This window comes from Dermacentor silvarum, chromosome 7 (assembly GCF_013339745.2).
Source record: "Dermacentor silvarum isolate Dsil-2018 chromosome 7, BIME_Dsil_1.4, whole genome shotgun sequence".
Taxonomy (NCBI): domain Eukaryota; kingdom Metazoa; phylum Arthropoda; class Arachnida; order Ixodida; family Ixodidae; genus Dermacentor; species Dermacentor silvarum.
In genome coordinates, this window is record NC_051160.1 from 125323834 (window position 1) to 125346181 (window position 22348).

Here is a 22348-nt window from a genome sequence, read left to right on the forward strand (position 1 = left end):
AACAAATGGGAGGCTCACAAAGTAGTCCCGAGTCTTTGTTTTGATTTCCCCATGCTTTTCCACATTCGTCGTTCCACCATGAGATGCGACGTTTGTTACACTGTCCCTGAGATTTTTCGATGTTTTCCGTAGTAGCATCAATTATACAGCCTGTTAAGTACATTACAGCACCATTTAAAGAAAGAATGCCCTCATGGCTGGATTATCCAAGTTGACGGAACAGTGGCAAGTTACGAGAGTCAACCTTCAATCGGTAAACGCATGAAAAGCATTCATTCTGTTTTGTTTAACTTAAAATTATCCAAACCGATTATCAGGAATCAGTACGAATTCCTAACACCACTCCAACGACATGAGTGCATCAAAACTATGCATAGAGGGATTGTTCTATATCCAACGCCAAAGAATGCTGGCTATCTGTTAAAGGGCAGGCATGAAATTTAGAAGTGAAAGTTGTCTACCCGGCGGATTCTCGCATCGCAACCAGTCTTCCCACAGAGCGCTATGTGCATTTAAATCAACTACGACTATAAACAGTTCCAGAAGTTCGTCGATAATATTTTCAAATAATGTTCTGGAAAATCTATAGCAGGGAGGAACGTACAGACAACTAATGCTAAATAGCTCATTAAACAGCAACGTCCTGATGGCACCTGCCTCAAGGCTCGTTCAGCGATGTAATTGTCGACAAGCTGCACCTTCATCGACTATCATGGCAACCCCACCCGACAAGGCAACAGCGTCGCCGGTGTATTTGCGGGAAGTGTCATTTGGCCTGACAAAGTTTGTTTGTTGATTTCTGGCGTGTCTTTTGAACGCACAGCACCTATGACTAAAACGAAGGAGGTCTTTAAGCACCTGTCATATTTGTGTGTCCAAAGCTACAGAGATAATTCCGGGTCCCGTAATGCTGGTTTTATCTTTTTTCGCGGGATCCGTAGAGTGGCGTGAAGGCCTCGTCGCTCCTGTACACACGCGCCTTTGGGAGCTTTGTGTGTGTGTCGTGAGGGAGGAGTTCCTTGGAGCCTACCAGCCCGTAGCTTAAGGGTTCTTCTGACAAGGCAGAGCAATGCTTAATGCTCGCGACAAAGAATCTGGTGGAATAGCTATGGTGGCTCTATTTGTGAACTGGGCTGATGCCAGAGTTTATCGCGGCTTTGCCCTCTTACGCGCCGCATCAGCTTGCCCTTCTGCAGCTTTGCGGGCTATGGCCGAATCCTTGGCGCTTGAAGCAACTATACATGCGCAATGAAATGTACAGTGTTGTTGTCTTATAGTACCCTGTTTCAAGGGTTTCTGGCGGTTAACTCGGGGCAAAGGGGGGTTCAAATGCTTGGCACAAATTTCTTTATTGCTGCGTATGACCTTTCTTATTAACGCTTGAATTAGGTTCTGCTGTTGCCAGACTTCGAGGAATGGGTCAGTGGGACATTTAGCTAGTCTTGGCCACTGACTAGGTACTAATAGGGCGTCACCACTAAACAGCTACTTTGTCGGGTAATTTCTAAATGAAACTGGGTACTTTCTTCAATTCAAGTAATTTGCAGCTGTAACAGTGTTATTTTTATACGGTAACGGCAACGTTACTCCGTTACACCGACTAAAACCCATGCGGTTGCGCCCACAAGCAAAATAACTCAGCAGGGGAAACTTCCCCCTGCCTTTGCGGTCAGATAATGTCGCGAATAGTCCACACCCCGTGCTCTGCAATCTGGCGTATCTGACGAGCCATCTGTCGCAGGAAGTTAAAGACATTGTCACCTCCACTCGAGCCCCGAGATTGCATGCTAGACCGGCACCATGTCGGAGGCAGGGGCTTTGCGTTCGCGCGTCCGTTCCGTCAGCCGCGTGCCGAAGCACGTCCAAATCACTGCTGTCGTGGACGTTCGACAAACAAAACTAGTGCGCGGCTTCGATGCACAACCTTGCGCGAGTAACTGACTGGGTGAGCAGACAATGTTAAGCGGCGTGCTCGTTACTATGTGTTATGTACGCAAACCACTGGTTGCGCTGCACCGCTAGGACTAACCAATATTACCCAAGGCGGCAGTGAATGTGCCATAGCAGCCAATATGTCCTACAATGGCGGCTTGTGGAGGTACGGCAACGCCATCTACATTTCGCAGGGCGAACTTCATGGCGGAAAAAAAATTCCCGTTGAGGCTTTTTGCGCCAATTAGTGTACTGCGCCAGCTCACATTACATCGCTATGACATCGCATATACTGAGCACAACAATTCAAATGAAGCGTAGTAAGTGGGAACATTCGTCACAAAGCCGCATCGCAATCTAACCTGAGTACACCCATGTATATTTATAGACCTTATTCTATAAAGGCGCGCATTACACTGATGAGCACTGAGAGTTTTCCATGAATTCATAGCAGTAGGTTCACCCAGATTTTGAACGAACTAGCATATCCATGTGTTCTTAGTACCAACACACATCTGTTATTTTTGTGTTAAGATAAAACCAGAATTACATTGAAATAATTTCACAAAAACACCACTTTAATCTTCACTAACACAGCACGCGTGCCACCTGTACATTTCCTCTAGTATTGACGACATAGCTAAAACTTAATATGTAGTGAAGAGGCAGTTAGAAAATGAAGTTATTGATCAAATCGTATAATGTTAACACTATACATATAGAGCGTTTACTGTAACGCATACGAGCGTTTTGACGACATTGCAGTGGTAAATACGGTAATACAATCTCGGCACATCTCAGCACTCATCGCCACGAGCAAACTTCAGAAAGCCTGCACAGTTTCGTATTTATAATTCTTCATGGATGGAAGCAAACAGCCTGTAACTTCCCATTTTCCAGTTCGAATTAAATTGTCTGTACTCTATCAAATGTTTCCATTGCAGACGTATTCGATGCATAATTTTAAGCAACTAGTGTTTTGCCTCTCCAGATGTAGTCGGGCTTCAATGGCGCGACCATAATTGATGTCGCTGCTCATTGGCTTGGAACCGAATTTCAGCCTCGCCTTCGCGACCGTGTGAATTGACTTTGTATTACCTTTGTGCAATCTAGAGCACGGTGATGGAGACCACTTTCCTTCTCGCCATATGGAGGACGCAAGATCACTGCTCGCCCGATCTGGCGTCGGTGGGATGATCCTTCTCCTTACTTATCTTGCTCAGTGGTGCAGTCTAATAAATAATCACGTTCTATCAAAGAAATAAAAAAGCCAGAGGAAAGGCGGATAATACTGATGACGGTTTGTAACAAAAAGACGATGACATCTTCTTGCAACGGCACAGCGCCTAAAATGGGAGGCGTAAGCATAGATCGAGCACGTCAACAGCGAAGTGCGCAATAATCGACTCCCTATCGTTTCCAAGGGAAGCGTAGTCGAGGGCGGCAGAAAACTAGGTGGGGTGATGAAGTTAGGAAATTTGCAGGCGCAAGTGGGAATCAGCTAGCGCAAGACAAGGGTAATTGGAGATCGCAGGGAGAGGCCTTCGTCCTGCAGTGGACATAAATATAGGCCGCTGCTGCTGCTGCTGCTGCTGCTGCTGATGATGATGATGATGATGATGATGATGATCGTTTCCAAAGCTGCAGCACGAGTGGTTCACCTTCATTGCTGAATACTGCAAAATATTTTACGGTATTTACTTTCACTTCAAGGGAGCAGCAGTGCTGACTATTCGTATTTTTCTGGGTGAGGCACGCAGTACCAAAAACACTGAACGTTTTGCAAGGAAAACAATATATGTACCTGGGCGTCCTGCCACCAAGACTCCGCTCCCTGCTGTGGTATCAGCGATCCCTCGAACCACTCATGTACTACTGTACTCTAGCCAAGCCTGTTTATGTCGTTTGCTGGTGGTCACATGTCATACTCCCTAGCAGACTCGCTTTCAGCACTCTCAAGATCTAAACCCTTGTTTATCTTAGGGATGGTCTGGTGCACAGTATATAACTAATACCTGAAGTCATGTGTTCTAATAGACTAGCGAAATATCTGTTGTAACTCCCTACGATACAAAATGTTTCACTCTTATATGATTGAAAACTTTAATTACTCGAATAGCCCGGAAAAAATTTTGCACTCTTTGTCAACACACGTTTTCGCTAGAATACTTGAGGACCCTGATTTGGCGCTTGCGCCAACGGTTCATCACAAATTAAAGCTTGGAAGGATGGAGAGCGAAGGGCCGCGAACTTGGGCCTTCTCGAAGAAGTGTGCGATAGGCTTGAAGCGTTTGGTACATACCAAGCAAGCGGATAGGGCGACTTATATTTCAGCTGCCGCAAGCGTCCCCGTCGTATGCAGATATTCGCCAGTGTCTAAGTCATCCGGGAGTTGACCTTAGCGAGCAGGCAACCTACCCCAACATAAAGAAGTTGTTCGTCGCATGGAACACGGTCATTCTGTACTGCGCACCTGCGCAACGTCTATTTAGCAAATGACACGGCGTCTTCACTATAAAGATGGTAAACTCTCCGTTTAAAGCTTTGAGAAGCAACTTATTTTACACTCAACACGTTTTGCAAACAAAAACGCCACGTAAATGAGGAAATACAAGTTTGAGACAGACCTTTTTAAACTTCTGTTAGCGTTGCCTTTTCGTTGTACCTTGTCCTTCGTTTATGACGCATGTAACTTGACTATTTCACTCGTATTCTGAATTTTCCACCTAATGAAATACATTGTTTGCCTTTGTTAGATTTCGTAAACTGTTTTCACGGTAAGAAGAGAATAACGACGTCATTTTGCGGTAGTGACCGTAACATGTTACTTTGCTGCAACTTGTCAACATAACTAACGTGGTTACATTTCTGCTCCAGGGAACTGTAATTGCAACATCATTACTTTTTGCTGGTAGTTCGTCCATAACTGCTCAGCAACACTGAAGGGTAAAATCTTTATAACGGTCCTCTCAGTGTTCTGATAAGGAATTACATGAAAGCATCAGAACGTTTCTTTGTGCTTTACAAAAAAAATTGAAATGATTCTAGGTGGTCTCTGTGTCTGTAAGAGGAGGAACATATATAGTTGGGGGAATGAGGAAACCATATACATTTTAATGATTTTGGCAGCGGTGCCAGCCACCCGTCGCGGAGCCCAACACCATTTGTGCGTACACAAGGCCTGCAAACACCATCTGTACACAGCCCCTATAACCAAATACTTCATCACCAAGCTTTCATGTTTATCCAACAAAAGGTTCACCCTAGCCGCCAGAAAATTCGAAAATAACACAAAAGGAGGAGGAGACAGGATAAGTTGTAAAGAAGAGATGAAAGTGAAAGGTCGACGAGGCAGACAGGAATGGGCGACTACCAATTTCCTCCAGATGATTCCATGCGGGGTGATGTCTGCGTGAAGCCGAGGCGAAAGGGTGTTTTGCCTCCACCGTGAGGCCTCGAAGGTACAAATACCCGGCACCAGTTAAACCTCGAATATCCCTTTTTCCTCGGAAATAGCTAAGCCACGCGCAGCTAAGCACGCCAGGATCCAACACACATGTGGTCGTGGCTGTTGTGTCACAAGATATCCTATGGCTGCTGAGGCCAACGGCCCAGTGGGGGTGATTTGTCTTGCACCTTGTGATAACAATAGACCTTAGTAAATACTGGATCCCTCCCACCATTGTCTCCATTCGAGGCGCTGGCAGCAATCTTCGCCAAGTGCTCTGTAGTGCAATTTCATGCACTATAGAAGAGTGCCGTTTTTGCATCAGTTCCAAGAGTCATTGCAGCCGTTTAGAAGCGTGGTGCAATACCTGGGAAACATGTTATCTCGCTCAGATAGCTGTGCCTATTGATAATTTAAAGCTGGGAGTATGACGGCCTAGTTAGGTGAACTTATCAGAAGTGCGCAACCGACTGACTTTATTGTCTGTGGGAAATATTTGGGTCATGCTACATAGGGCAAATTTAATCATAGTTTTCAACTAATGTCGATCTCATCATTAGCCCTTTTGTTCACTTTAAGCAAGGATTGCCCTCAATGTCATCGTGGCTTGCGCCTGGAGTTTACGAGCTGACTAATCCACGCTTCGAATGTCGTAATCTCATCAAGCCACCAATAAAGCTCCACTCTTCCACTGCATTTTCTCTAGTCCTCTCAACCACATGTTATTATAATACACCACTGTTACATCTACGCAATACTTGACGTGCACCACAAGCTTCATCGAAGTCTCTAAGGTTCACAGCACCCGATTTCGGTCAAATGTATACTGTCGTCTTGATTTAATTTAAGACTGCAAGGGTAATTTAAAATTAAATAACTGTGTGGCGTTCTTAAACTTCGGTTCAGCAATCTCGCCCCGAGATATTCTCACCTTCAACACATTTCATTTAGCCGTTTAGCACAGACCAGCTTTCAAATAAAGGCAATGCTTCTTTCTTTACAGCATATACACTCTCCTCTTGAAAAGATTTGTAGCACTGAAGCTCACTTTTCTAATCCGTACTTTGTGTAATTATTTTTCCCAAATAGACACGAACTAGATTCTATTCCTGTTAGATATGCACACGAATATAGAACAGGAGAAAATGTCTGGGGTAATGTTCCGGAAACACCCATCGGCTTTACAACTACGCAAGACACATTGTTTACGTCATTGGTGCTACGTCATCGGTGCTTTCTAGGCATATTATCACTTAAGCTTAAAAGTACCTTACTTAGCTTCGCAACCTTTACGTGTTCTATTTCCCAGATGCCTCAGCATGTGTCATTGCTATGAAGTAATAAACAATCACTGAATGGGAGCTTACAACTGTCGTTGTAAACTAAAGTGTACAATCATTGCGTTCTACCGGTTCTAACATATGGGGCAGAAACTTGGAGGGTACCAAAAAAGTTCAAGAACAAGTTATGGACCGCACAAAGAGCGACGAAACGAAAAATGTTAGGCCTAACGTGAAGTGACAGGAAGAGAGCGGTGTGGATTAGAGAGCAAACGGGGATAGCTGATATTGTAATTTACATTAAGAGAAACCAATGGAGCTGGGCAGGCCATGTAATGCGTTGAATGCATAACCGGTGGACCATAGAGGTACAGAATGGATAACAAGAGAAGGGAAGCGCAGTCAACGACGGCAGAAAACTAGGTGTGGTGATGAAGTTAAGAAATTTGCAGGCGCAAGTTCGAATTAGCTAGCTGAAGACAGGGGTAATTAGAGATCGCAGGGAAAGGCCTTCGTCCAGCAGTGAGCATAAATATACGCTGCTGATGTTGATGATGACGAATAAACAACAGTAATTGCGTGATTTTGGAAGCATGCGATTTGTGTACAACCTAGCACATTTCTGCAAGGATCATAGCTATATGGTAAGCATTTGGCGTGAGTTTCGTATCAGTATCGGCATCAGCATGCAATCCTTCGAAATACGTTACCCATGTAGTTCCAGGGCTTTTTGATTTCCTGACGCAATAGCAGGGCTACCTTTCTTGCGGTTCCAGCGCGCTCTGTACCATGTCGACCATTTTATTGCGCCTAATTATCCTTCAATGATGCCATTAAAATTATCATAATTACCAACAACGAAACAAGAAGAATGTGGTGCGGGCAAGGTATTCGCGCGTCAGATGTTGTGCTTTGAATTTCATTGGCGTGAGGTCATGTTATCGCAGAGCAATCAGCAAAGATGTCATCGAATGCTGAAGTCATCAAAAATGTTAAATTTCCTGCTGATGGTGTAGGAGAGCAATCCATTCACTGAAAGGCGTGTGGTTGCGTCAGTAGAGCGCCGCCCAAAATCATCTACGATGAATTTGTGCAAACTGATGGTGCCCAGTTTGCGCCCGCAACAATTAAGAGTCAGCAGATGGTGCGGTGCAGTACAAGGTTCATAGTTAGAAAGCGGTGGCAGTACTGGGTGAACTGTTGACCACCTGAAGTCGAGAGGCTGACTGTCGGAAGCAGCGATCCTCTACGGAGGCACGGCGCATGTTGCAGTCCACTCTCGTATATATTATTAGGAAACGGTGACCGCTGGCGCAATCGTTGAGATAGAGGAGGCAGATTGTTGTACAATCAATGCCACTAGGCACCGGCATTACTTTTGCACCCATGAGAACGGCCGCGTGCACAGGCGGGCAGTGATGCAATGGAACGATGCTAGAAGTAGGGGTCCAGTCCCGCAGCTGTGGTACCAGAAGTATTGGTAGATGGTCTAGCGCGGAAACTGGGCGGGGATGACCGGCAGGTGGGGGAACGATGGTGACGTGCTGGTTCATGAGTGTTAGAGCACCCAGGTGAGGGTTTTAGCTCGTAGACGTGCCTATCGATGAGTGACAGTTGCGTATCGTCTGGTGAATGTGTTGGCAACTGCCCAGCGAAGGCAGAGATTGTCGACGACCACGAGCAGTCGAGTACTCGGCCTGGAAGCTGGGCGATGTTGTCGGGCGCCACGTGCAGCACCTAAACCACGCTTCATGGAAGGCGCTCAATGAATAAGTCACGCTGTAGACCGAGAAGCCGTTGCTTGCGAAGCAAGTGTAAGATGCTTGAGGGTGAGTAGAAGGTGCCTGTTCGCCCCGAAATTTTTGAATCTGAACTGCTTTTGTTTTTAATCCAACAACATTCTTTGTCTTTCTCTATTGTTTTTCGCGGTGGTCGATGGTTGATAGCTGATGGTCGGCCTGTTAGCACAGACACAACGACGCCGATGCACAGGGCGCGTGCTGTCGCTCAACGGAGTTGCCGGTAGCGATGCTCCCCGAACGCAAAGCCTTGTTGCTCTTGGAGACGCACGAGCTATTATGCGAGAGCTGAAGTTGTCTGAAAGCGTGGAAAGTTTTGGATGCTGTGGAAGGAGACCCGTCTTCGGGAAAGAAAACTCTCCTCTTGTCCCGCCACCATCAACACTACGCAGTAGAGTGCAGCTACATTCAACTGTAGTGCGTATATGCGCAGCGGTTTCTTTGTGCACGACAGGGCTTGATTGCGCGCTCGCGCTATAATTGCTCCGGTCTGGCCGTGCTACGTGGTGCGTACCGGCTGTCTCCTGCGCCATGTTTACAGAGAAATAGTAGCCACATCTAACTTGCCCATTTCGAAGCGCTATCCATAGCTCTATACGAAGCAAATTCGGCCAAGGCATCTAAGCAAGAGCGGCCAGGAGTGTGCGCGCGCCGGCAAACGTGTGTCTGCTCAGATCTTAAGTCCCGCGTGGTTCGAGACCCGATGGCTACGATACCCGTAAGCAGGGTGACCAAAGATTATTTCCTGCGCTGGCGACCATGGCAGAGACTGAGCCGGCGATAGACGGCTTCTCCCGAAAGTTTTTAATTATTATCGAAATTTTAAAAAATATTTTCGCTTACTTCAGTCTGTTTATTGAACTTTGTGAATATACAGGGTGTTTCAGCGAACACTTTCAAAAATTCTTAAAGGTTGCCTGTGGCAGATAGCCCAATTCTTGTTAGTGAGCTGGTCTACTCGAAGAGGCGGACATTACTTCCACAAGAAATTGAAATGCATAATCGAATAATTAAGAGAAATTCAGTAATGAAGCTTTAAACTAATTACGTGATGGCCAGTATTTCAATTTACAAATTGTAGCCATGGAGTTCGCAAGGCGGATGCACTTGAAACGGATTCTCGGGATGACACCAGTTTCGAGATATTAATTCCCGAACTTTGTGGAGAAATGCATTGGCCTTGCAGTTAGGTTCTTAACAAAACGTCGCCTAATGCATTGAAGCACTCAATTAACTGGTGCCGCTCATCATTCCAGCGTGTAGAATTTCACTCCTGTTGTCTAATGGGCAGGCCGCGTCTACAGGATTTGCTCCATTGCTTAAGGGGGTATGAACCATTCATTGTCTTACGTAACGGACGGATTTAATTTTGAAGCAATTTAATTTCGAACAATCGCAAGCGGAAATAGCGGTGGAATGCTGCTAACCATGCCATCGGCAAAATTCCGAGACAGTGACGTCGTTCTCTCCGAGGCAGCCGAAGTTGAGGTTACCGAGGTTGAGGCAGCCGAGGTATAAAGTTACCTCAATTATGAGGTAAGCTCATAATTGAGAAATTATGAGGTTACACACACCGGGGCCGCACGTTTCAGCTTCGCTGGTCAACCATCTTCACGGAGTGGAAGGGCCGACAATTTTCTTTACATATTAGAGCTGCTATGGTCCATAGGAGCGCTTCATCCTCCAGAAAATATGTTTCCTTCATTTATAACGAACATTGTTTTTGATATAATCACGAAGCAGGTTATACAATCAGTGGATGTAGATGTAGATGTAGAGCATCGGTGTTAGTGGCACATACCCACTCTGGGGGATTGGCCAAGAACCGGGTAGTTCGATGTAACAATGCGAAAGGAGATTTATAAAATAATCCAAACCTAAATTTGGGAATGTATACGCGTGTGAGAATGAATAGGTGGAATACATCACATGACTTGAATAAAGAAATAAATGAAGACTAAAAAAGAAATAAACAGCTAGTCATCAAATTTGTCAAAGTATTTCGGAACCCTAGGCCCTGATTTTATCATCTAAATCTTCCTGATCTTGCAATGTAATCCTGAATGGCATCGACAGCCTTCCTGTCGCTGTGCCCAAGTGTAGAGTGGACTTGTTCCATAAAACGAAGTACTTCTTTCTTCTTTCTGTGGCTTTACGTGCCAAAACCAGTTCTGATTATGAGGCACGCCGTTGTGTAGGCCTCCGAATTAATTTGGACCACCTGGGGTTCTTTAACGTGCACTACAACGCAAGCACACGGGCGTTTTTGCATTTCGCCTCCATCGAAGTAGCATCGTGAGACACACTTGTATCTGTGAAGTTAAGGCTCGAGACACGATGCCCAGTCACGCAGGAGGTTCATTCTGAAAGTTCACGCTTATGGGACTGTTTTTGATAAAATCCACTACGCCGTGCAGGAGAATAACTTGATTATTCTAGGAATAACGCCAGCTAGCCTTAAGGCGGCAAAGTCACAATTATTATGTATTGCCTGTCAAAAGATGTTCGTAGAACATATGTAATAAGTTTGTCTTTTGCAATTCCAGTAGATTGTGAGGAAAAATTCACTAAGGTAATGATGTGTATACGAACGCGTCTGTCTGCAGTAGACAAATATAAGCACACAACTCTGGTAGTGATTACTGCAATGCCGCCTCTGAAGTTGATGTGGTTCGTTTAATAAGCCCACCATTCTCACGCACTTGGACATGCTGGGAACAACCCAAGAAATTGTATTTTTTTGTATTTTTATGAATGAGAAAGCTAGGCAAGTTTCTGGAATCCATTACCCGAACACAATGCGATATATCTTGATTTACTGTGATTACTGAGCCATTGACATTGTGTGAACTTTTTTATCACTGCCTTTGTGTCGCGGTTGCACTACAGACTTGGTTATGAGATGCTCTCTTATCTTGAGCCCTTTATTGTTACAGATTATACTAGTCACTCATCTTTTTTCTCCCTGCTGTCCTTTACGCTATAAAAGACGGCGCCTGCGAGTAGTCCAGCTACACTTGTGTGGCAAAATTTCCCACCATGAAGGCCTACGTATTTCTGGTGATCCTTAGCACTGCTTGTGGTGAGTTGTGATCTTATATGGTATAAAATATTCATGCCGTTACAAGTAATGTGCTTATACAAGCCATCTATATAAAAAAGTTGTTTATATTTACTTTTGAAATTCATTTAGACGTTCCTTCCTATTTCAGGCAACAAAGCAAATCGTTTCCTTGGTTCCCGGAATGCTCAAGAGGCTAGGATATTATTTATGAATATGTGAAATAGTGCACAAAAATATCGAATCTGTTGAATAACTACAGATACGTGATAGATAGCTTCGTACAATGGAGAAATTGACCAATGTTCATTCAGTTCATTCAGTGCTTTTATCGCTCGATTTCTACGTACATACAGTGTTTTGTTTTTTAGTTGCAGCCATTGCATTAATTTCTACCATCACACTATGGTATTGATTTTTACGTGTTTGTCTGTAATGTTTACATTTCTGAAAAAAAACTAGCCCTGACAATTATTGCCCTGACAACTGCAATCTGTAGTCTGTAATCTGTACTTTCCTGAGAAGAAAACTGGCATTGACAAATACTACGATTATTTAACCGCAACATGCATGGAGTTTACGAACAAAGCATACTTTCATTGTGAAATCATTTGTCTTCATGAGCTTCACGAAGTTGTGGAACCTGATTGAGACTAACGATGAAGTCGAGAGCTTAGAATTTATTCGAACCAACTCTAGAGGAAAAGCTCCCCATAGTGCCCATGTATTAAAATCGGGAACCGCAAGGGCGCTGCCATGTTGCTACTCTATGCTGGCGCGCAGGCGCAGACGACGAGGTGCGATTCAGATGAGGCGCGCAATCAACGCGATTCCAAGCCTCCGTCAGCACGGTAGCGCCATCTAGTTAAGCGGCCTGCAAACGCATCCTTTTAGGCACCTTAAATTTTACATAAAGCTTTTCTAAATAGCCATCGAATGTTTCTGAAAAATATAAGGAATTAACTTTAAACGTTGTGCGTGCCTACGTGCTACGTGTAAGTGCTAGCTCTTGCATAATATATTGAATATTTTAGTGCTGCAAAAATGAGTCGTAGCAACATGGCGGCGCCTTTGCGCTTCCCGCTTTTTTGGCCCAGCTTTTCCTCTAGAGTTAGAATACTAACTATATGGCCGAGAGTATCCTGCTTCGAGCAGTACTAGGACCAACGATCTAGGCAACCTTGCTCTTTAATTATTGCTTATTTGGTCTACATTCACAACAATAATTTAATTAGCGTTCTCAAAGTCATTGCGATCATAGCCAGCGATTTATTCACTCTGTTTTAACCAGGTCTCGATAAAATAATTTTTGTGGGATTTTCAGCGCATTTCTCGCATCTTCAAAATTGTAATATTTGTATAGCAACAGAACAGATCGAGGATTTGGAATAATTTAGTGATTTTTCCAGTTTACACAATATGAACTCCATACAAAATCTCGCTGTAGAAGGGTCAAATTTGAGAATGCCAACTATTTCATGTCTATAGCAGGCCTGAAAAGCACCCATCGAGCCACAAGGCAATTATTCCCGGGGAAACACATTGCGCAAAGCAATGATAGAAAAGTATGCGCTACATCGAACGACATACTCAAACCGAGCAAGAACACCGAGTGGTAGACCTTCCAACTCATTTTACCAAATCATTTTGCGCACGTTATTCAAACCTGCAGCTGAATTCCAATCAGAAGTGTTTAAAGATGCATGTAACCTAAAATATCATAACATTCATCAATGCCTTTGCTGTTGATGCATTAGGTTATCGTACCAAATTGTGTAGACATCTCTTAAAAGAATTCATGGGTTAACGGGAAATATAGCAATCGCACAAAATAAAATTTGCCTCGCGTGTTTGCGCTTTCCTACGAATGACGTCGAATCCCGTTAGTGTGGCTGTGCTACTGTGTACAACGTATAAGCGCCTCGTCGCATTGGAAATCGGTTGCACCAAATCCATGTATTGCGGACTGCCACTTTCACTTAAACGAAATGAAGAACTGTTATTTAACATGCTATCTGAATACGGAAATTGAGTTATATTTTTAAGCATCTATAAAGCGCACAATTGGTAACAAGAGCCCACGCAATAGTCCAGGTATTTTACCGCCATTTGGGCTCCCGCCACAACTGATGCTTCTTTTGAACACATCACCTTGAATATGTAATCGTTACAGAAACGCCCGAATTGATGAATTGATTCACGGGGACTAATTGAAAACTCACCTTTTTTGTGTCTTTATCCAGCTTTAAATGTTGAACAGCAATGCGCTGGGAATGCGGACAGAGGGCTCTGCAAGCTTAGCCTGCATAGGTGGTGGTTCAACACAAACACAGGAAAATGCGAGCAGTTTTACTACGGCGGCTGTGGTGGAAACCATAACAGATATGACACGAAGGAAGTTTGCGAGCATACATGTGCAAATGAAAAGGGTGAGTACCCATCAGGTTTAGATTGCAGACTACAGGGAAAGGAGGGAACAAGAGCCACATTGGCTGTAACGATATTTGCTTGCTTCTGTATGAAGCATGACTTTTTTATGCGTGTATAGTGTAGTAGAAGTGCACAGGATATGTGATGGAGGACTTTTTTTAAAGGCCCAAGAATTTTGCCCTAGATAGTGTGAATCATTAAATGGAAAATTGCATTAGGTTACGTGAAAAAATTCAGGCTCGTGTTGATGATATTATGTTTAGTCTATCTACCACAAACTATAGTAAATGTCGTTGAGCCAGCAAACTTTTTTGAGGCATGCGCCCCCCTTAAACTCTGTGGATAAATTTCCAGATTTTCTTGCATGGAAGTTAGCATATGAAGTACGCGCATCCACTAACATCGCATGAAGGGAAACTGCACTCAAGTATATTGGAGCGGCACTAGAACATTAGCAAAATAGTGCGCCATATTGAACAGAGCAAGCAGAACTTCGTGAAAAGGCACGGAAGTCGAGGAGACCTGATGTTGTGTGACCTCTTGCCACTATTTGAAACCTACTCTCGGTAGCAGGTTGTGGCACATGTTGCAGGTCTTCCACTCTTCTCGAAACAATAAACGAATGTTACATCACTGGTTAAGTTTCTTATATCGAATTTCAAATGTGTGCATTTCAGATTGCGGGATGCACATCACTTGTTTTAGTACAGCTACGCTACGGATATTTGTTATTCAGGAACGAAATAGGCACATGTGCATGCACAGTGATCGAGCCAAAACTGCAAAAATTCGCATCTACATTTGTAGCAATCGCTGATGGTTTCGTTGCATATGTACAGTTATATGAAAATAATGGTCATTTATGCACGGTATTGCAAGCCATATTCTCGCGCAACTTTCTTAATCGTGTAAACGTATAAAACAACTGACAAATAAATTTACGTATATCGCCTTTTACTACTAAACTAAATAATGTATGTAGGGCGTGGGTTAGGGGGCAGCCTAGTAGATTCTTAAAAATGTGAAACGAAACAGCACATCATGAAACAGTAAGATTTTTGCTGGAAGTTCATTTTTCAATATGGTTGCACGAGAAATTCTGTTTCTTCATTAGTGCAACTGCATTTTTATTGTCGAAAGCTGCCAGCAATTAACTAAGTTCTTTCAAAATTCGCAGAGACTATATTTACTTTGTAGAGTACATAAAAACAATAAAAGAAATCTGGCACTTGACTTCTATGAAAATAAACTTTTCTAAGTGGAGAATAAATTCTATTATGCAGCTGGTTCTCGATATTGTTTTGCAAAAAACTAAATGCTACATCATTATGACTACTTCAATATATGCAATCTGTGTTTTTACTTCACTGAAGTCATCGCCATGTTGTCGAAGATGATGATATATATATATAGATTTATATATATATATGTGCCTAGTCCCAGCTGATCAGACAAGCTACAGGTGACGTTTTCTACTTATACTACTTTAAAAGCACAAAAGTATATACGGGAACAAAAAGAAATCGATATTTTGCCATATTTTGATGAGTGTGAAGGCATAACCACTACGCAAACTGGAGGCGAATCACACCCCATAGAAATGCATAATCGTCCCCAGACCTCCCGGGGATATTGTTTTTTCGGCTAGTGCCAAATGAATATTTGCGGTTGGTTGAGGATTGAGTAATTTAGCACGTAATTTTTCTTTGTCAAAATAATTTTGTCATATTATCTTGTGCGCACAAACATTGCTGCTGGAACCTCATTCTGGGTGGATTTAGAAAACAAGCATGTCCACGAATGCACTTGATAAGGCGGCATGGTGTGAATATCATTCTACGTCGATCTGGTCACATGCTGTTTTTTGCCATTTTCATTTTTGCGGGGTACCAGAGAAATAAAAGTATTACCTCCTCGGTATACTTGGTAATCAATTGGCATCAATATTTCTTGCATGAATGACGCGGTGAAACTAAATAATTTCTACAAAACTAAGCGCAAGAAAACTTCATGTTACAAGGAGTCTAGAAATGAAAAAGTATATTGGGTGTTCGTTACGATATCCTACGTAAGTATTCATTACATTTCCGTTTTTGGATTACACTAATAGTCACGCTTCCAACTCCACTGCTTATACTTGTTGAAGGATCCTAATTTATTTCCTTAGATGGTAGGCCTCGTGGGCTGACAATCGAGTTATTACCAAATTAGAGGTTCTACGAATGGCGACCGATACTTGCCACACTCACCTTTATTACTTTCACTCAGTGACACAGCGTTAATCATTTTTGTACTTTTGCTCACAGTGCGGGTTGAGGAAATGTGTCGCCGTCCGCCGCACCGTGGTCCATGTCTCGCCAATATGCATCGATTCTACTATAACCACCTGACGGAATCCTGCCGCCCTTTTGTCTATGGAGGTTGCCAGAGCAATGGAAACAACTTTCAGTCATACTTCGATTGCATGAAAGTTTGTAAGGGAAGTTTACTCCCGTAGAGTGTGCAGCAGTTTGCGATGATAAAACAAACTCGCAGAGATGTAGTTTGATTTCTTGCAATAAAAAGCTTTTCCTGAAACGCTTTCATTTTAGATAATTCAAGATGTTATCGTGTAAAAATATATGTAGAGCCGTTTTTCACAATATCTTGGGTGAAAAGAAAGTACACTGACACTGAGCAACCAACATGCTAAGGCGCACATGCTTTGAATAAATCAGACTTACGAAGTAGATAACTTTTAAAGGTTGTCTTACTCTTGCCATTTCCTTTACTGGTATTAGTTTAACAAGGCCGTGCAGGTGCAATATCTAAGCGCCATATTAGATCCTAGGTTGGTGGTCACATTGCTCACATTACGGTTCAAATTTCAAGCGCATTGTCGTCTTCTACCATGTACTTAACGTTTCCAAGGGGACCAAAACAGTGTTCATTTCATTCGTATAGATGAGGATCACGTTTATATTCTATAATAACGACGTATTTTACCGCTTTTATGACTATAGTCCCCGTCTTTTCCCCTATTTTCCTTCTCCTTGTTGGTCGACACAAAGAAAAAAAGAAGAGGTTGTTTTTGGGCTGACGCTGAGCTACGAGTGTAATTTTAGTGAGCTATTGATTATGATAAGTCAAGCCGAAACGCTTAAAAACATTTGTTATGCGAGAAAAAAAGTGGGTTGCTGATGTCCCACCATCCTCCGAGGCCATTTTCGTCAAGGAGGACATCTCATGGCCTCGTTAACCGCTTCTACCTTCTCATGGCTGACAGCAAAAAGAACAGAACGAGCCTGCACGCGCATATTTCACACGCTTAAGTTGAGTTTATTGAGCAGCCTTTGTACAAACCTCACCTATCAGGGCTACCTAATATCACAAATGTTTTGATAAAGGAAACTCATTCGGAATCCTTAAAGGTTACACGTCGCGCTTATACATAACGCGCTAATTCCGGCACACAGCCATTGGGATTATCATCAGTGGGGGTATCATTGGCAACAGCGGGTATGACAAAGTGAAACACCTATCCCAAACAGAATGAGAAAAACACACATCCGTGACAAAATCATGGCCTTAAAGTATTTTCAACAACGAGTACAGAGAAAAGTGGCCTTCGGCAATTTCTCTGTCATTGCTCTTGTGCAAGCAATATATGTACTTAAAAGAGTCGCCATTTGCCCCTGTGATGACCTAAAGGAATGCTAAAAATAGTGGGACGTAGGTGAAAAGAACAATAATTAACAGCTCATGCTACTATATAATTTTGTTGGCGAATATCAAATAAAAAGTATACTAATTATGTCCAGTAACCTAGAAACAACGACAGTTTATAGAATTTTGTTGGGGAATAGGAAATAAAAAAATATACTAAATACGTTCGGTAACCTAGAAGCGAGGCAGTTTCTAGGTTTCTTTATGAAACATATTGCAGTTTACGAATTGTAGGCGGGGGGCTTGCGAGACGCATACACTTGGAATGAACTTCCAGAATGACACCAGTTTGCATATATGCGCCATCAAAACCGCCGTAAAAGTGCACTGTTGTTCCACTTACATTTTGCCAAAATGCTGTTTAATACATTGAAGCAATAAAGTAACTGGAACGCCCATGTATTTCGTCCCACACTTTGGTAAATATATCGAAACGGGTGTAAACCTGGAAATTTATTTCAAGTGGCTGCGCCTTGAAAACTCAATGACTACAATTTGCAAATTGCAACATGGTTCTTAATTTATTTATCTGAGAAGGTTATTAGTCAACGTTTGTTAATTAGTTGAATGTGTGTTTCGATTTCTCGTGCTACTTATGTCTGCCTGTTCGAAGAACCCAGCTCTACAATAAGAAATATGCTACCTGCCACAGGCGATTTTTAAAAATTCTGTGAAGCTTATTTTTGAACACAAGGCATATCCATTACCAAGCATACATGATGCCCTCGACTGCGTCCATGGAGCCAGCTATTTTTCGTACGTCGACCTGCGGTGTGGCTGTTGGCAGGTTGCCGTGGATCCTATGAACCCTGAGGAAGCCGCATTTATAACACCTGACGGGCTATACCAATTTAAAGTTATGTCATTTGGTCTATGTAATGAGCCAGCGACATTGGAGCGCATGCTGGATTCGCTCCTCAGAGCCTACAATAACCTAGAGGGCGTTATTGTTTTTCAGCCACATTTCCCAGCCATATTCAGTGCCTGTCGGACATTCTCCAAGTGTTCTGCCGCACCGGTTTATGCTACACTAATCCAAGTGCCCTTTTGGTAACCGCGAAATCACACTGCGTGGTTACCGTGGTAACAGTGTCGGAATCCGACCTAACCCACAAAAAATTGGTGCCGTGAAGCATTTTTCTGTGCCTTGCTTGCTCTACTAAAGATGATAGCTTCTTCAATGGCACTGGTGGAGGCCACAAAGAGCTTTTTGGTGGTGGCGCTGGGTACGCTGCCTGATCATCACCATCACCCGAGCACGAAACTTCGATACGGTAGCCGTGTTGTTCACTCGGCGATGACCAGTGAAGCACCCACTATGCCACAACTTACCGCACAGAAGCTGTTTCCGCTTTCTTTAATCTTGCCGTTTCCAAACGATCCAGGCACCTTCTCTGGCATGGGTGACATGGACGTCGAATATTCCATCTCATGGTATGAGCGTATCAACAAACAGAACAGGTGGCAGGATACGCGTATGCTGGCCAATGTGCTATTTTATTTGACAGGAACAACGCGCACCTAGTTCAATATGCATGAGAACGACCTGCCCTATGCAAATAACAACTGAATGACTTGTTCCGCAAGGGATAAGGTCGTCAGCTAGCCCCTAAGAAAGAACATGGTATTCACGCGCAGTCATCGACGAAATCAAGCATTCGCAAAGATACCACAACCTAACTGAGTGGATAACGGCGGATAACCTCCCAATATGTTTCGATTGCTCTCAAGTAGAGCATATTGTTGTTGTTGCCTCAAAACATGGCTCGTACCCACATGGGCCACATTAGATTGTTTGAAATGTGCGTCAAACGAAACACAATATTGGGGAAACGCAAACATTTAACACAAAGCAATAGTCAACTCAATGCCAACAGAAATTTTGAGAGGGCATATTCATAAATTTAAGGAAAAAAATAAATTGAAGTGTCCCACGGTCCGTACCGTAGCAGTGAAGCCTTCCTGATGCTTCAGTAAACTTGCATATTGCAAGACAAAGCTGGAGCCGCCTCTACCTCTTCTTCATCGGTACCGGCCTATGCTTGCAGTCTTACTCAACCTCTTCTCAACATAAACAGTTATAACTCAAATGCTTAAAGCTGCTGTCTGCGCTTTGTTTGAATCCCTTAGATCATAATGCTCTTGTTCGCGCATTAATGCTGCGAGAAATCCGTGTAGTAATGCATTTCTCTGCAAAAGCGGTGGCAACTCTTCTGAAGTACATGTCTACGCTTGACACGCAATCTATACGCCAGGCTTACGAAGGGTCTTTCACATGCTCATGCATAAAGTAAGTCCCGGATTTGCCCTGATCCGATAGCAGTGGCCGCTGCCCTTTCGTCTGCAGTGATTTTTATTCTAAACTATGGCAAGATGGACGTCACCGCATACGTATTTCATCGGCCTTAAGCATGTGATGCCCACCAGCAAGTGATTTCGACAGGCGGCACGGTATTAAGCGCAAACTTTAGAACACTTAATGCGAAGGTGTTAGTCCGTGCTATTAGAACAAAAGAGGAGCTGGTCAAGCTCCTTGCTTCGGCGAGGAGGCAGGCGCCATCCAACACGTCTTGTCCTTTGAAACTCATCGCTTCTAAGAAACCTACTATTTTCCCAATCAACTCTTTATTAAATAATTTAAGTCATAGCACTATCCTACTTCAATAAACACGTAAGAATTCATTGTTCACCCAGAACAACAAATCCAGTTATTAGGGAAGATGCTAAAAATATACTGTTCCGGTAGTTTTCGCATAAATTATTACATTGCAACTTTCCACCCTAACGACGTGATTGTGCCAATCACTCGCCTGAATTCTCTTCGTCTTCTTTCGTGTTATTAAGAAATTGGGAAGCCTATAGCCAGCCGAAGTGCGCATTGCCAATTTTCTCACATTAACAGTCAATGATGACCAATTTCAACCAATCTGCATGCCTTCCTCTTATATTTTTTGTGAGATTGGTAATAAAAAAATCTAGAAGTAAATGTTTCTCCAACCTGTAGACCAGATGTAGACAAAATTTAACCGTCTCTTAGGCCATGGTAACAAGTGAGTAAAAATTGATCGAAAACAGAGCTCCATTTGTATCCTGTAGCATGGCACGCATCTCAGAAAGGATATATTTTTGAACATGCTTAATTCTTAAGCACTATCGCAGCTTAAACTAGTAGTATCGCTGTCCCAATGGAAATCCTAGTGATCATAAAAGTGCAAGACTTGAAATTTTTGTAAATGGTAAAAGCAATAACCAAAGTAAAATTAGCGATTCATAGCTTGATAAGCTTATCAACTACAGATGAGAAGCACGCCATGATTCAATATATGGCAAAATATTTCCCACAGCAATACCTAGAATACTGTATTCCAGGGAAGCTTGCGCGAGGCATGCATAAGATGGCTCAAACCATTTACGACGGGCAATCCGTAGAAACGAAATAATTTCCCAGCAATACGTAGGGAGCTCATACATAACGAATACACGTCCACATTTCTAAAAATTGTAAAATATAGAAGCCTCATTTTTGCCAGGTCTCACTACATTCGACCCTTAGGTAGTTGAATATATATATATATATATATATATATATATATATGCCCCATATTTAGGGCAGTTTCACTGTGCCATAGTGATGACGTATAGTGATGACGTATAAAATGTGTTTGTTTTTAATGCTACTGTACATATTTAGTATATCATATTTGATATTCGCCAAGAAAAATTGTATAGTAGGACGAGCTGTTAATTATTTTTCTTTTCTGCTACGTCGCACTATTTTTTTACATTTCTTCAACTCATCACAACGGCAAATGACGACTCTTTCTAAATACATTTATTGCTTACACAAAAGCAATGACAGAGAAATTGTCGAAGGCCACTTTGCTCCATACTCGTTCGTTGAAAGTGCTTTAAAGACATGGTTTTGTCACGGATGTGTGTTTTTCTCATTCTATTGAGGATAGCTGTGCCTCTTTGTCATACCCGCTCCTACCAATGATTCACCCACTGATGAAAATCCATTAATGGCTGTGTGCCCGAATTAGCGCGTTATATATGAGCGGGACGTATAACCTTGAAGAATTTCGAATGATTATTTTTCTCAAAACATTTGTGATATTAAGTAGCCCTGAAAGGCGAGATTTGTACAAAGGCTGCTCCATAAACTCAACTAAAGCATGTGAAATATGCGCATGCAGGCTCGTTCTGTTCTTTTTACTGTCAGCCATGAGAACGTAGAAGCAGATAACGAGGCCATGAGATGTCCTCCTTGCTGAAAATGGCCTCGGAGGATGGTGGGACATCTGCAACCCACTTTTTCTCCCATAACAAATGTTTTTGAGCGTTTCGACTTGACCTATCATTAACAATAGCTCACAATAGCTCAGCGTTAGCCCAGAAACTCTCTTCTTTTTTTCTTTGTCGACCAACAAGGAGAAGGAAATTAGAGGAAAAGACGGTGACTTTAGCCAGGGTTCAAAAAAAGTGGTAAAATACTTCGTTATTATTGAATATAAACGTGATCCTCAACTATATGAATGAAATGAACGCTGCTTGGAAACGTTGAGTACGTGCTAAAAGGCGGACAATGCGCTTGAAGTTTGATCCGTAATGTGAGCAATGTGACCACCAACCTCGGATCTAGTATGGTGCGTAGATATTGCACCCTTACAAAAATTTTTAATGTGTTTTTTTA

At 42.8% G+C, this 22348-nt stretch overlaps 1 protein-coding gene across 2 annotated transcripts in view; it reads left to right on the top strand.

The window, feature by feature from the left end:
* The window catches only part of LOC125946965 (boophilin-H2-like), a 51615-nt gene extending 35060 nt beyond the window's left edge, over nt 1–16555 (top strand). Inside the window, exons 1-3 of one of the 2 annotated variants that reach the window (XM_049671196.1) lie at nt 11487–11541; nt 13764–13949; nt 16257–16552. In XM_049671196.1, the coding sequence (XP_049527153.1) occupies nt 11499–11541; nt 13764–13949; nt 16257–16447 (420 nt within the window). In that variant the 5' untranslated portion in view covers nt 11487–11498 and the 3' untranslated portion in view covers nt 16448–16552. Of the gene's footprint in view, nt 1–11486; nt 11542–13763; nt 13950–16256 lie in introns of those variants that run through there. The other variant, XM_049671195.1, reaches the window with a different exon arrangement.
* The last annotated feature ends 5793 nt before the right edge of the window (nt 16556–22348 follow it).